This window comes from Anser brachyrhynchus (assembly GCF_964034855.1).
Source record: "Anser brachyrhynchus genome assembly, chromosome: 2".
Classification (NCBI taxonomy): domain Eukaryota; kingdom Metazoa; phylum Chordata; class Aves; order Anseriformes; family Anatidae; genus Anser; species Anser brachyrhynchus.
Window position 1 is genome coordinate 160,707,101 of NC_137695.1, and position 11,952 is coordinate 160,719,052.

General features: G+C 53.0%; 1 protein-coding gene across 1 annotated transcript; it reads left to right on the forward strand.

Annotated features, from left to right (window-relative positions):
- The first annotated feature begins 9,018 nt into the window (after window positions 1–9,018).
- Window positions 9,019–9,729, forward strand: LOC308188738 (feather keratin 1-like). The gene is made up of 2 exons (XM_080578113.1): window positions 9,019–9,034; window positions 9,245–9,729. The coding sequence occupies exon 2, from the start codon at window positions 9,265–9,267 to the stop codon at window positions 9,583–9,585; it is 321 nt and encodes a 106-aa protein (XP_080434239.1). The 5' UTR covers window positions 9,019–9,034; window positions 9,245–9,264; the 3' UTR covers window positions 9,586–9,729.
- The last annotated feature ends 2,223 nt before the right edge of the window (window positions 9,730–11,952 follow it).

Here is an 11,952-nt window from a genome sequence, read left to right on the forward strand (position 1 = left end):
CACATACCAAGAGTTGCGGTCAACAGCTCTTTGCTCAGGTGGAGACCAGGGAGGAGTGGTGTCCCTCTGGGGCTTCTAGTGAGGCCAGTATGATTTAACAGAGTTGTCCGTCACACGGACACCACACATATGGTGTGAGACTCCTCGTGGATTGAGGATGCACCTTTGTGCCGTCGCTGACCCACTGGGTCTTCAGCTCCACAACCATGGCTATTTCTCTCAAGGCATGAACCAGAGAAGCAAGGAAGTGGGCTATTCCGTGATGTTTGGAAACATGGCCGACTTACATTCTACCATTCTGCCACTTCTTTCCTTGACTTGCACTGTCTCGTATGTCTGGTTCTCTCTGCTACTATGACGTGCTCACAAGCCAAACGCCACCAGGGATCGACTCCCTCTCTGCTGCTCCCATCACAGGGCTGGAGGATTTCCGTGCTCCGAGAAAATTTACCGTGCACAGCGATGACGTTGTTTGTCACCCTACGTGCATCCAAGACCCCGCAGGGATGTGCCACTTGCTGCTCCTTCCTTTCCATGCGCTTTCCTCAATAAAGTTCTCAAGCATGCCAGCCTGACACTCCTCCTCTTCCCTTCTTCTCCCAGCGCCTTTCCCACTTCCCTCAGTACAAAGGCAAAGCTCAAGTGGTCATTGGGGCATGTCCAAAAGGGCCACAAGACCTTAAAACACATCACCCAAGACCTACAAGTGCCCAAGCACAGACTTCATCATGCTAACGCTCTTCTGCCCATGCCCTCTCAAAAAATTTCCCCGTGTTACACGCCCTACTGCTGCTTCCTTCTGTACTATGATCCTACACCATCACAAGAAACACTATCTCAGAATGATATAATCAGGAAGGAAGCTCTTGACAGCGGGTAGTACAACTTCCGTGGTCAAGGACAGTCAGCAGGCTGTGTAGGACCATGTGCAGTGGCATGCAGCCACTTTTCAGACCACTCCACTGTTTGTTGGTGTAACCCGTACTTGTCAGATTCTCTGCGAGCATTTCACGGGAGCAAGCAGCAAAGCCTTTACTAAAGGCAAGGTAAGGAACAGCTGTTGCTCTCCCCTTGTCCACCCAGCAGGTCACTTCAACACAGAAGACAGTGAGAAGGCACCTGTATGATCTGCTCTTTGTAGATCCATGCTGACTACTCCCCATCTCTTTCTTATCACTCATGTGCTTGTCAGTGCTTTCCAGGAGGATTTCTTTCAGAACCTTCCCAGTGACCGATGACAGAACAACCAGCCTGCAGTTTCCCAGACCTTCCTTCTTCATCTTGTTGAACATAGGAGTGGAGTGAGTTTCTTCCAGTTTCCAGGTCCTGTCCCAGTCACCATAACCTTTCAAAGAAAATTGAAAGTGGCCTTACACAGACATCAGCCAGAACCCTCGGCATTTTTGGGTGCAACCCGTCAGGTCCTGATTACTTATGCACATCCAGATGCACAACCTACACATCTGCCTCTGCAAGAAGCTCTGCTCACCTGAGAGACAGCCTGCAAAACACCCACCTCAGCTGCCCTCGGGCAGGCCTTGCCATCATTCCGCCCTTTGGAATGGAAACATCAGCACAAGGTCTACTAATCTGTATGCCTCCAGCTCCCCTCTGAAACATCCAGATCCTCTTTCTGACCATCAAACATAGGGCATAAAAATAGCTGCCACCATGACACTCACCCTAAAGGCACTCACCCCCAACACCCGGGCTCCCCAGCTTGCCCTTCCTCGCAGTTCCACTCCCTCAGCCTCTCATGAGTCTCAAGGCATCTCACAGGCATCCTCAATTGTCCCAAGGGGCCCCTATTAAGCAGTACGTTGGGCCAAAGCCTAGCCTGGGAAGATGCTGGCGTCAGCAAAGGGGAGCGCTATGGAGTGGCCAAAGCAAATCTTTGAGAAAATGGCAGGACTGCTGACATCAAAGGGCTTGTGAGCTCAGTACCAGGCCACATGGGACAACAGCCTGCTTTCACAAGCAGCCCCCTCCTGCCTCCTTGGACTGCCACCCACAAGGATGGCCCCAAGCTTGCACAAGACAAAACAGGCAGCCTCCTTTCTCCCACCTACAACCTTCCAAGCACCACGGCCACCAAGCTACCTATACAGCACACCCAATGGGAAAGACAAGGGTAAAGACTGGCTTAGCGAGTTGTTAGAAAGGCAGGGAGGCAGCAAATGCGATGGAATCATGGAATCACAGAATAGACCAAGTTGTGAGGGACCGACGAGGATCATCGCGTCCAACTCGTGGCTCCACACAGGACCACCCAAAAATCTAACCACATTTCTGAGGGTGTTGTCTTGTGCTCCAGCAAGCTTGGTGCTGTGATGGCTTCCCTGAGGAGCCTGTTCCCATGCCCAACCACCCTCTCGGGAAAGAGCCTTTCCCTAATATCCAAGCTGAACCTCCCCTGACACAGCTTCAGGCCATTCCCTCGGGTCCTACTGCTGCTCACCAGAGAGAAGAGATCAGCGCCTGTCCCTCCGCTCCCCTCATGAGGAAGCTGTAGGCTCCGGTGAAGCCTCCTCTTCTCTGGAATGAACAAACCAAGGGACTGCAGCCACTCCTCGTACATTTTGCCCTCGAAGCCCTTCACCATCTCTGTAGTGCTCCTTTTGACAATCGCTAAGAGTTTTATGTCGTTAGATTGCGGTGACCAATTCTGTACACAGCACTTGAGGGGAGGCCGCACCAGTGCAGAGTAGAGTGGGACAATCACTTCCTTTGACCGGCTAGCAATGCTGTGCTTGATGTAACCCAGGAAACGGGGAACTTTGGGCTGCCAGGGCGCCCTGTTGACTCACAGTCCACTTGCTGTCAACCAGAACCCCCAGGTCTTTTCATGCTGGGCTGCTTTCCAGCCTCTCCTCCCCGAGTCTGGACATGGATCCAGGGTTGCCCTGTCTCGGATGGGGAATTCGCCAGTTGCCCTCATTAAATTTCATGCTGTTGGTCATAGCCCAGCCCTCTAATTCGTCAACATGTATGTGCAAGGCTTCTCTACCCAAAATGGAGCCCTCGGGAAGCCCCATAGTGACTCCCTGCCAGGCACAGTTAACCACACTTACAATACACTTTGAGTCTGACCAATCAGCCAACTGCTCAACCATCACATTAGATATAAGTCTAGCTGTATGCTTGACATTTTGTTCAGAAGGACATTGTAAGAAATTTTATCAAAATTTTTGCTGAACTCCTAAGAGATTACACTTACTGGTGGCTACACATGGTAAATGAGAGGGGTAACATCATCATAAATAAATGTGCCAGTGCCTCACGCCCAGCACATCTGGGAAGCCCACACCAGCCTGCATTATGGCGATGCCAGCAAATAGGGCCCCCTCCTCACAACAATGCAGCCGCAAACCGCATCGCACGAGTGACACGCCATGACCTCACTTCGTGACACCCCACCTCTCTCATGCTTTGGCCGCGTCTGCCGACTGCCCTCAAATGCACTGTCCATGCAAATCCATCCAAAGAGCCACTCTCACTTAAAAGCTGCCGCCAAGGCCACAGAGACACATCTCAACAGGGAAAATGAAAAGGGTGCGTTGTGGGAAGGACAACACGCCCCACCTCATTACCTGTGAGGCTTTGGTATGTAAGAGCAGCTCACGCCAAATGCTGTCATGCGCAAAGGCTCTCTCGCCCCGCGGGCACTCAAGGACCAGCATAAAAGCCGGCCCTGCGCCTCTCACACTCACACACTCCTCCCGACGTCTTCTCCCCTGCGCCCAACAAGGTGAGCCTGAACCCCGCTCCCCTCCTTCATCTTTCCACATGCTCTCTGCCCCCAGCCTCAGCAGCCCTTCCACCTCCCCACTGCCATGCTCCGCAAAACCCCAGGCCTCCCCGCTCCTTTGGCCTCCCCCAGCACCGCTCCTCACGCCCCCAACACCCTCCACCTTCCCAACACCCTCTCTTCCAGGGACCCGCCGCACCACAGACATGTCCTGCTACGACATCTGCCGCCCCTGCGGACCCACCCCACTGGCTAACAGCTGCAACGAGCCCTGTGTCAGGCAGTGCGAGGACTCCCACGTCGCCATCCAGCCTTCCACCGTGGTGGTCACCCTGCCAGGACCCATCCTCAGCTCCTTCCCCCAGAACACCGCCGTTGGATCCTCCGCATCAGCTGCCGTGGGCAGCAACCTCAGCTCCCAGGGAGTGCCCATCTCCTCTGGAGGCTTTGGAGGATGGGGCCTTGGAGGCTGGGGCCTTGGAGGCCTGGGCTGCTTCTCTGGCAGAAGAGCCTGCTACCCCTGCTAAGGACCCACGCCAGCACCCCTGACAGCAGCTAACAATGCCCTGCAAGCCACTTCATGGACTGAGGACGCTCTCATCTCCGTGCTCTGGGAATAGCTCCCACACAAAATGCATAGCTGCTGATGGTCACTCTGCTTGCACCTCTGACCACGGCCCTTCTGTTTGTGCTCCTTCCTTTTCATGAGTCTTCCTCAATAAAGTTCTAATGCATGCCAGCCTGACACTCCTCCTTTCTTCACTCAACGCTCTTCAGCCAAAGGGACCTGGACAGGCTGCAGAAGCGGGCTCATGTGAACCACATGAGCTTCAACAAGTCCAAGTTCAAGGTGTTGCACCTGGGTCGGGGCAATCCCAGTCAGGAGGACAGACTGGGAGAAGAACTCATTGAGAGCAGCCCTGCAGAGATGGACTTGGGTTGTTCTGGTGGACCAAAGGCTCGACAGGACCCAGCAGTGCACGCCTGCAGCCCAGAAAGCCACCTGCACCCTGGGCTGCTTCAACAGAGGTGTGACCAGCAGGTCGAGGGACGTGATTGTCCCCCTCTCCTCTGCTCTCGTGAGGCCCCACCTGGAGTAGTGTCTCCAGGTTTGGGGCCCCCAGCACATAATGATGTGTTCCTGTTCGAGCAAGTCCAGAGGAAGTCTCCAAAGATGATCAGAGGGCTGGAGCACCTCTCCTATGAAGAAAGGCTGAGAAAGTTGGGGATATTTATAAATACGTAAAGGGCAAGTGTCAGGAGGATGGAGCCAGGCTCTTCTCGGTGACACCCAGTGATAGGACAAGGGGCAATGTGTGTAAGCTCGAACACAGGAGGTGGTGCTTAAATATGTGACAAATCTTTTTTATGTTGAGGTTGACAGAACACTGGAACAGGCTGCCCAGGGGGGTTGTGGAGTCTCCTCCTCTGGAGACTTTCAATACCCATCTGGACACGTTCCCTTGTGACATGATTTAGGTCTTCCTGCTCCGGCAGGGGGATTGGACTAGATGATCTTTCAAGGTCCCTTCCAATCCTTAATAGTATGTAATTCTGTGATTCTGTGATGTTCAGCCCAGAGAAGAGAAGGCTCCAGGGAGACTTCCTTGAGACCTTTCAATACTTAAAGGGGTCTTCTAAAAAAGATGGAGAACGTCTCTTTCCTTGGGTAGATAATGATAGGACAAGGGGGAATGGTCTTCAACTAAAAGAGGATAGATTTAGACTAGACATGAAAAGGAAATTCTTCACTGTGAGAGGATGAGGCACTGGAATAGGTTGCCAAGAGAAGTTGTGGTTACCCCAGGCGTGGAGGTGTTCAAGGCCAGCCTGGATGGGGCCTTGGCCAACGTGATCTGGTGGGTGGCATCCCTGCCTCCAGCAGGGGGCTGGAGTTAGATGATCCTTAAGGTCCCTTCCAAGGTGAGCCATTCTATGATTCTATGACGATTCCCACTTCACCCTGTACAAATGCAGTGGAGAGGAGGAAGCGGCCCATGGAGAGCCCCTGCAGGAGCAGGCCCCCAGGTCAGAGCTGCAGCCTGTGGAGAGGAGCCCACAGCGGAGCAGGGGATCTGCAGGGAGCTGCCGCCTGTGGTGGTTGTGCTGGAGCAGTTTGCTCCTGATATATGGACCCCTTGGTACGGAGCCATATGGGAGCAGTTCTTGAAGAGCTGCTGCCTGTGGGAAGCCCACACAGGCTCAGTTTGGGAAGGACGGCATCCCGTGGGAGGGACCCTACGTGGAGCAGGAGCAGAGAGTGACCGTGAAGGTGCGGTGGACATGAAGCAACAGGGACTGACTGCAGCCCACGCTCCCTGTTCCCCTGCGCTACTCGGGGGGAGGAGTCATTGGTCCCAGCCAACATGGGTTAATGAGGGGTAGGTCCTGTTTAACAAATTTGATTGTTTTTTATGATAAGATCACCCATTTAGTTGATCAAGGGAAACCAGTTGATGTAATCTTTTTGGATTTCAGTAAAGATTTTGACACAGTTTCCCATAGGATCCTACTGGACAAAATGTCCAGCATACAGCTAGATAGTAACATAATATGATGGGTGAACAATTGGCTGACGGGTAGGGCTCAAAGGGTTATGGTAAATGGGGCCACATGAAGCTGGCAGCCAGTCACCAGTGGGGTCCCCTAGGGCTCCATTTTAGGGCCAGTCTTCTTCAATGTTTCTATAAACCATTTGGATGTAGGACTAGAAGGTGTTTTGAGCAAATTTCCTGATGATACTAAACTGGGAGGAGTTGTTGACTCTGTTGCGGGTGGAAAGGCCTTGCAGAGAGCTCTGGACAGATTGGAGAGCTGGACAATCACAGACTGCCCGAAGTTTAACAAGAGCAATTGCCAGGTCCTGCACCTGGGAAGGGGCAACCCTGGCTATGTGTACAGACTGGGTGATGAGACTCTGGACAGCAGCCCTGCAGAGAGGGATCTGGGGGTTTTGGTTGATAGCAAGTTGAATATGAGCCAGCAGTGTGCCCTGGCAGCCAGAAGAGTGAACCGTACCCGGGGGGCGTCAAGCACAACATTTCTAGTCGGTCAAGGGAAGGGATTGTCCTGCTCTGCTCTGCTATGTGCAGCCTCACCTTCAGTACTGTCTGCAGTTCTGGGCACCACAGTACAAAAAGGATGTGAAACTAATGGAGACTGTCCAGAGAAGGGCTGCTGAGATGGTGAAAGTCCTAGAGGGGAAGATGTATGAGGAGCGGCTGAGGTCACTTGGCCTGTTCAGCCTGGAAAAGAGGAGGCTGAAGGGAGACCTTATCTCAGTTACAGCTTCCTCACAAGGGGGAGTGGAGGGGCAAGTGCTGATCTGTTTTCTTTAATGACCAGTGATAGGACCCGCGGGAATGGTGTCAAGTTGAGGCAGAGGAGGTTCAGGCTGGATATCAGGAAGAGGTTCTTCAATGAGGGGTTCGTCATGCACTAGAACAGGTTCCCTAGGGATGTAGTCACAGCACCACGCCTGTCAGAGTGTAAGAAGCATTTGGACTGTGCTCTTTGTCATATGGACTGAACTTTTGGGTAGACGTGTGGTGCAAGGAGTTGGACTCAATGATCCTTGTGGGTCCCTTCCAGCTCGGGATATTCTATGATTCTGATTCTACTCCCCCCATGTCAGGACACACTTGATCTGCTTTCATCTGCAACATGATCCTACACCTTCACAACAAACAGTGTCACTGAGTCATATATGTAGGATGTCAGTCACTTCTCTGTAGAAAACACTGCAGAGGCTCAAGCCTGATTTGCTCTTTATAAATCCATGTCGACTACTCTCCATCACTTTTCTGTGCTTGGCAATACATTCTGGGAAGATTTCCTTCAGAACCTTCCCAGACTCTGACCTCAGGCTGACCAGGCTGCAGTTTCCCAGACATTCCTCCTTCATCTTTTGAACATAAGAGTGGGATGAGTCTCTTCCACTTTTCAGGAACCTCTCCCAGTCACCATGACTTTTCAAAGATAAATGAGAGAGCTATTTATTGAAAACGTATCAGCCACGACACTCAGCATTTGCAGGTGCAGCCTGTCAGGTCCCACGGACTCCTGCATAACCAGCTACACAGCCTCCCCATCATCCTCGTCAACAAGCTCCAGTGGGACAGCCTACAAAACACTCACCTCGGCAGATCAGGGGCTGCACTTGCCATCCCCCCACTCCTTGGAATGCAACCATCACCACTGGGGCCTCATGTCCACAGCCACAAGCAGCATACATGCCTCCAGCTCCCCTCTGAAAGGCTCACATCATCTGTCTCAACATCGAACACCACGCACAGAAATAGGATTCCCCCTTGACATTCACCCCAAAAAACTCCCCTGAACCTTGGGGCTGAACCTTCTGGACAGTCCCACATGTCTGTCATCTGCCTCTGATGAGGCAGAGCCTCTCTCTGGTGAGCCTCTCACATGCCTCACCAGACAGCCTAAGGGACTCCCACCAAACTGCCGGAGGCCAAAGCCCCGGCTGTCAACATGCTGGCCCCACAAAAGGGAGCCCTATGGAGTCGCCAACGCAACCCTTTGGGAAGCATGGCAGGACTCCCAACGCACTTAATTTTGTCAGCCCTAAGACAGTCCCATGACTACAACATTCTCCTATGCAAACACCCCTCCTCTGCCTCTTTTGACTGCGGCCCCAGGGAAAAGACAGGGAGCCCACTTGCTCCTAGCTACAGCCTCTATGTGCAAGACAGACACCAAGCCACCAGTGTAGCACACCCAATAGGAAAGACAAGGGCTAAATGCAGGCTCATGAGTTGGGGTGAAAGCACGGAGAGAGTGAATGTGATGCAATTGGCAGGGCATCACACCCGGCGCACCTGGGAAATCCAGACCAGCCTGCTGGGGATGCGAACAGCTGATGCCCCCTTCTCAAAACAGAGCCACTAACCACACCTCCTGAGTGCCAAACCATGACCTCACTGATGACAATGAACCTCCCACATGCTTTGGATGCATCTTCTACCCACTCTTTCATGCACCTTCAAGAACTATCTTTTCGTCTTTAATACACTCACTTAAAATGTGCCGCCAAGTTCAAACAGACACATCCTCAAAGGAGAAAATGAAAAGGGAGCATTGTGGGAATGACAACACACCCCACCTTGTTACTTGCCAGGCTTTGGCATGTAAGAGCAGGTCATGCCAAATGATGTCATGTGGAAAGGCTCTCTTGCCCCGCAGGCACTCAGGGACCAGCATAAAAGCCGGCCCTGTGCCTCGCACCCTCACAATCCTCCCGACGCCTTCTCCCCTGCGCCCAACAAGGTGAGCCTGAACCCCGCTCCCCTCCTTCATCTTTCCACATGCCCTCTGCCCCCCAGCCTCAGCAGCCCTTCCACCTCCCCACTGCCATGCTCCCCACAGCCCCACCCTAAGCCTCCCCAATCCCTTTGCCTCCCCCAGCACCACTCCTCAAACCCTCAACACCCTCCGACTTCCCAACACCCTCCACCTTCCCAACGCCCTCTCTTCCAGGGACCCTCCACACCACAGACATGTCCTGCTACGACATCTGCCGCCCCTGCGGACCCACCCCGCTGGCTAACAGCTGCAACGAGCCCTGTGTCAGGCAGTGCGAGGATTCCCGCGTCGTCATCCAGCCTCCTGCCGTGCTGGTCACCCTGCCAGGACCCATCCTCAGCTCCTTCCCCCAGAACACCGCTGTTGGATCCTCCGCATCAGCTGCCGTGGGCAGCAACCTCAGCTCCCAGGGAGTGCCCATCTCCTCCGGTGGCTTCGGAGGCTTTGGCCTTGGAGGCTTTGGCCTTGGAGGCCTGGGCTGCTTCTCTGGCAGAAGAGCCTGCTACCCCTGCTAAGGACCCACGCCAGCACCCCTGACAGCAGCTAACAATGCCCTGCAAGCCACTTCATGGACTGAGGATGCTCTCATCTCCGTGCTCTGGGAATAGCTCCCACACAAAATGCATAGCTGCTGATGGTCACTCTGCTTGCACCTCTGACCACGGCTCTTCTGTTTGTGCTCCTTCCTTTTCATGAGTCTTCCTCAATAAAGTTCTAATGCATGCCAGCCTGACACTCCTCCTTTCTTCACTCAACGCTCTTCAGCCAAAGGGACCTGGACAGGCTGCAGAAGCGGGCCCATGTGAATCGCATGAGGTTCAAGAAGTCCAAGTTCAAGGTGTTGCACCTGGGTCGGGGCAATCCCAGTCAGGAGGACAGACTGGGAGAAGAACTCATTGAGAGCAGCCCTGCAGAGAAGGACTTGGGTTGTTCTGGTGGACCAAAGGCTTGACAGGACCCAGCAGTGCATGCCTGCAGCCCAGAAGGTGAACTGCATCCTGGGCTGCTTCAACAGAGGTGTGACCAGCAGGTCGAGGGACGTGATTGTCCCCCTCTCCTCTGCTCTCGTGAGGCCCCACCTGGAGTAGTGTCTCCAGGTTTGGGGCCCCCAGCACATAATGATGTGTTCCTGTTCGAGCAAGTCCAGAGGAAGTCTCCAAAGATGATCAGAGGGCTGGAGTACCTCTCCTATGAAGAAAGGCTCAGAAAGCTGGGGATGTTTAGCCTGGGAAAGAGAAGGCTCCGGGGAGACTTCCTTGAGACCTTTCAGTACTTAAAGGGGTCTTCTAAAAAGGATGGAGAAGGACTCTTTACTCATGTAGATAATGATAGGGCAAGGGAGAATGGTCTTCAAGAAAAAGAGGATAGATTTTGATTAGATATTAGGAGGAAATTCTATACTGTGAGGGTGGTGAGGCATGGGAACAGGTTGCCAAAAGAAGCTGTGAATGCCCCATGGGAGGGACTCCACTTGGAGCAGGGGCAGAGAGGGACCACGAAGGAGCGGCAGACACGAAGCGACAAGGACTGACTGCAGCCCACATTGCCCATTTCTTATGCCACTTCAGGGGAGGAGGTGGAATAGGGTGGATGGGGGTAGGTATCTTTAGTTTGTTTGTGTTTTGTTTCTTTCTCACTGTTCTAGTTTGTTAGTAATAGGTAATATGTTTGATTAATCTCCCAGTGCGGAGCCTGTTTTGCCCATGACTATCATTGTTGAGTGATCTCCCTGTCCTTAACTCAACCCTTGAGCCCTTTTCATTGTCTTTTCCCCCCCTTTCCCTTTGAGGACGGGGAGTGAGACAGTGGTTGTGGCGGAGCTCAGCTGCCCAGCTGGGTAAAACCACCACACCTGGCAAGGATGTCACCAACATCACCACAAGTGGGCACCGCCTGGGCTTCCAGCACATCACCCAAGACCTACATGTACCTAACCAAAGCCTTAGGCACGCTAAGGCTCTTCTGCGTGTGCCCTCTGAAACAATCTCCTCATGTGAGCACACCCTTGACCTGCTTTCTTCTGCAACATGATCCTACGCCTTCACAACAAGCACTATCACAGAGTCATATATGTGGGACATCAGTCAATTCTAGGTTGAAGACTCTGTGGAGGGTCACACCTGATGTGCTCTTTATAAATCCATGATTATTGAATTTATTATTGATGCTCCGAAGGCCTGTGCTGCTTCTCCAGCAGAAGAGCCTGCTACCCCTGCTAAGGACCCACACCAACACCCCTGACTGAAGCCTCCAAGACTGTGCAAGCCACTTCTCAGACTGAGGACGCACCTCTGTGCTGTTCATGGTGCATGGGCTCACCAGCCACAGCTCTTCTTCTCAGGGCACTCCACACTCTAGCAGGGAACGGGGCCAGTCCATGCTGCCTGGAAACATGGCTGAAGGATGGCCTACTCCTCTCTCATTCCCTTGTTCTCCTTCCACCCTCTTCCATGTCGAGTACTCTCCACTGCAATGACTTGCTCCCAGCCACAAACCCACCCGGCACCTCCCATGTGCTGATTCTATTGCAGTGCACGAAGACCTTGGGGCTCTGCGAAAACCTGCTGTACCATGGGACACAGGCTGATGGTTGCACTACTTGCACCACAGAACAGGTCCCTTCTACTCTGCACGCCTTTGCACTCTTTTTCCACAATGAAGTTCTCGTGCATGTCAGCCTGTGATGTCTCCTCTTCCTTTCTGCTCCCAACACTCCTTCAACTTCACTCAACATTAAGCAAGGCTCAGCAGGCCGGCAGGGCCCAAGCCTGTTGCTGTTTAAGAAGCATCTGGACAGAACTCTTACATATATCCTTTTTTTTAAAAAGAAGAGTCAGAGGTTTGACGGCCCACTTTGCAGACAATAAATTTTCTAGTTGAAC

What these genes read in the sequence shown, in the direction of transcription:
- LOC308188738 (XM_080578113.1), top strand. Translation starts at nt 9,265, where the DNA reads ATGTCCTGCTACGACATCTGCCGCCCCTGCGGACCCACCCCGCTGGCT.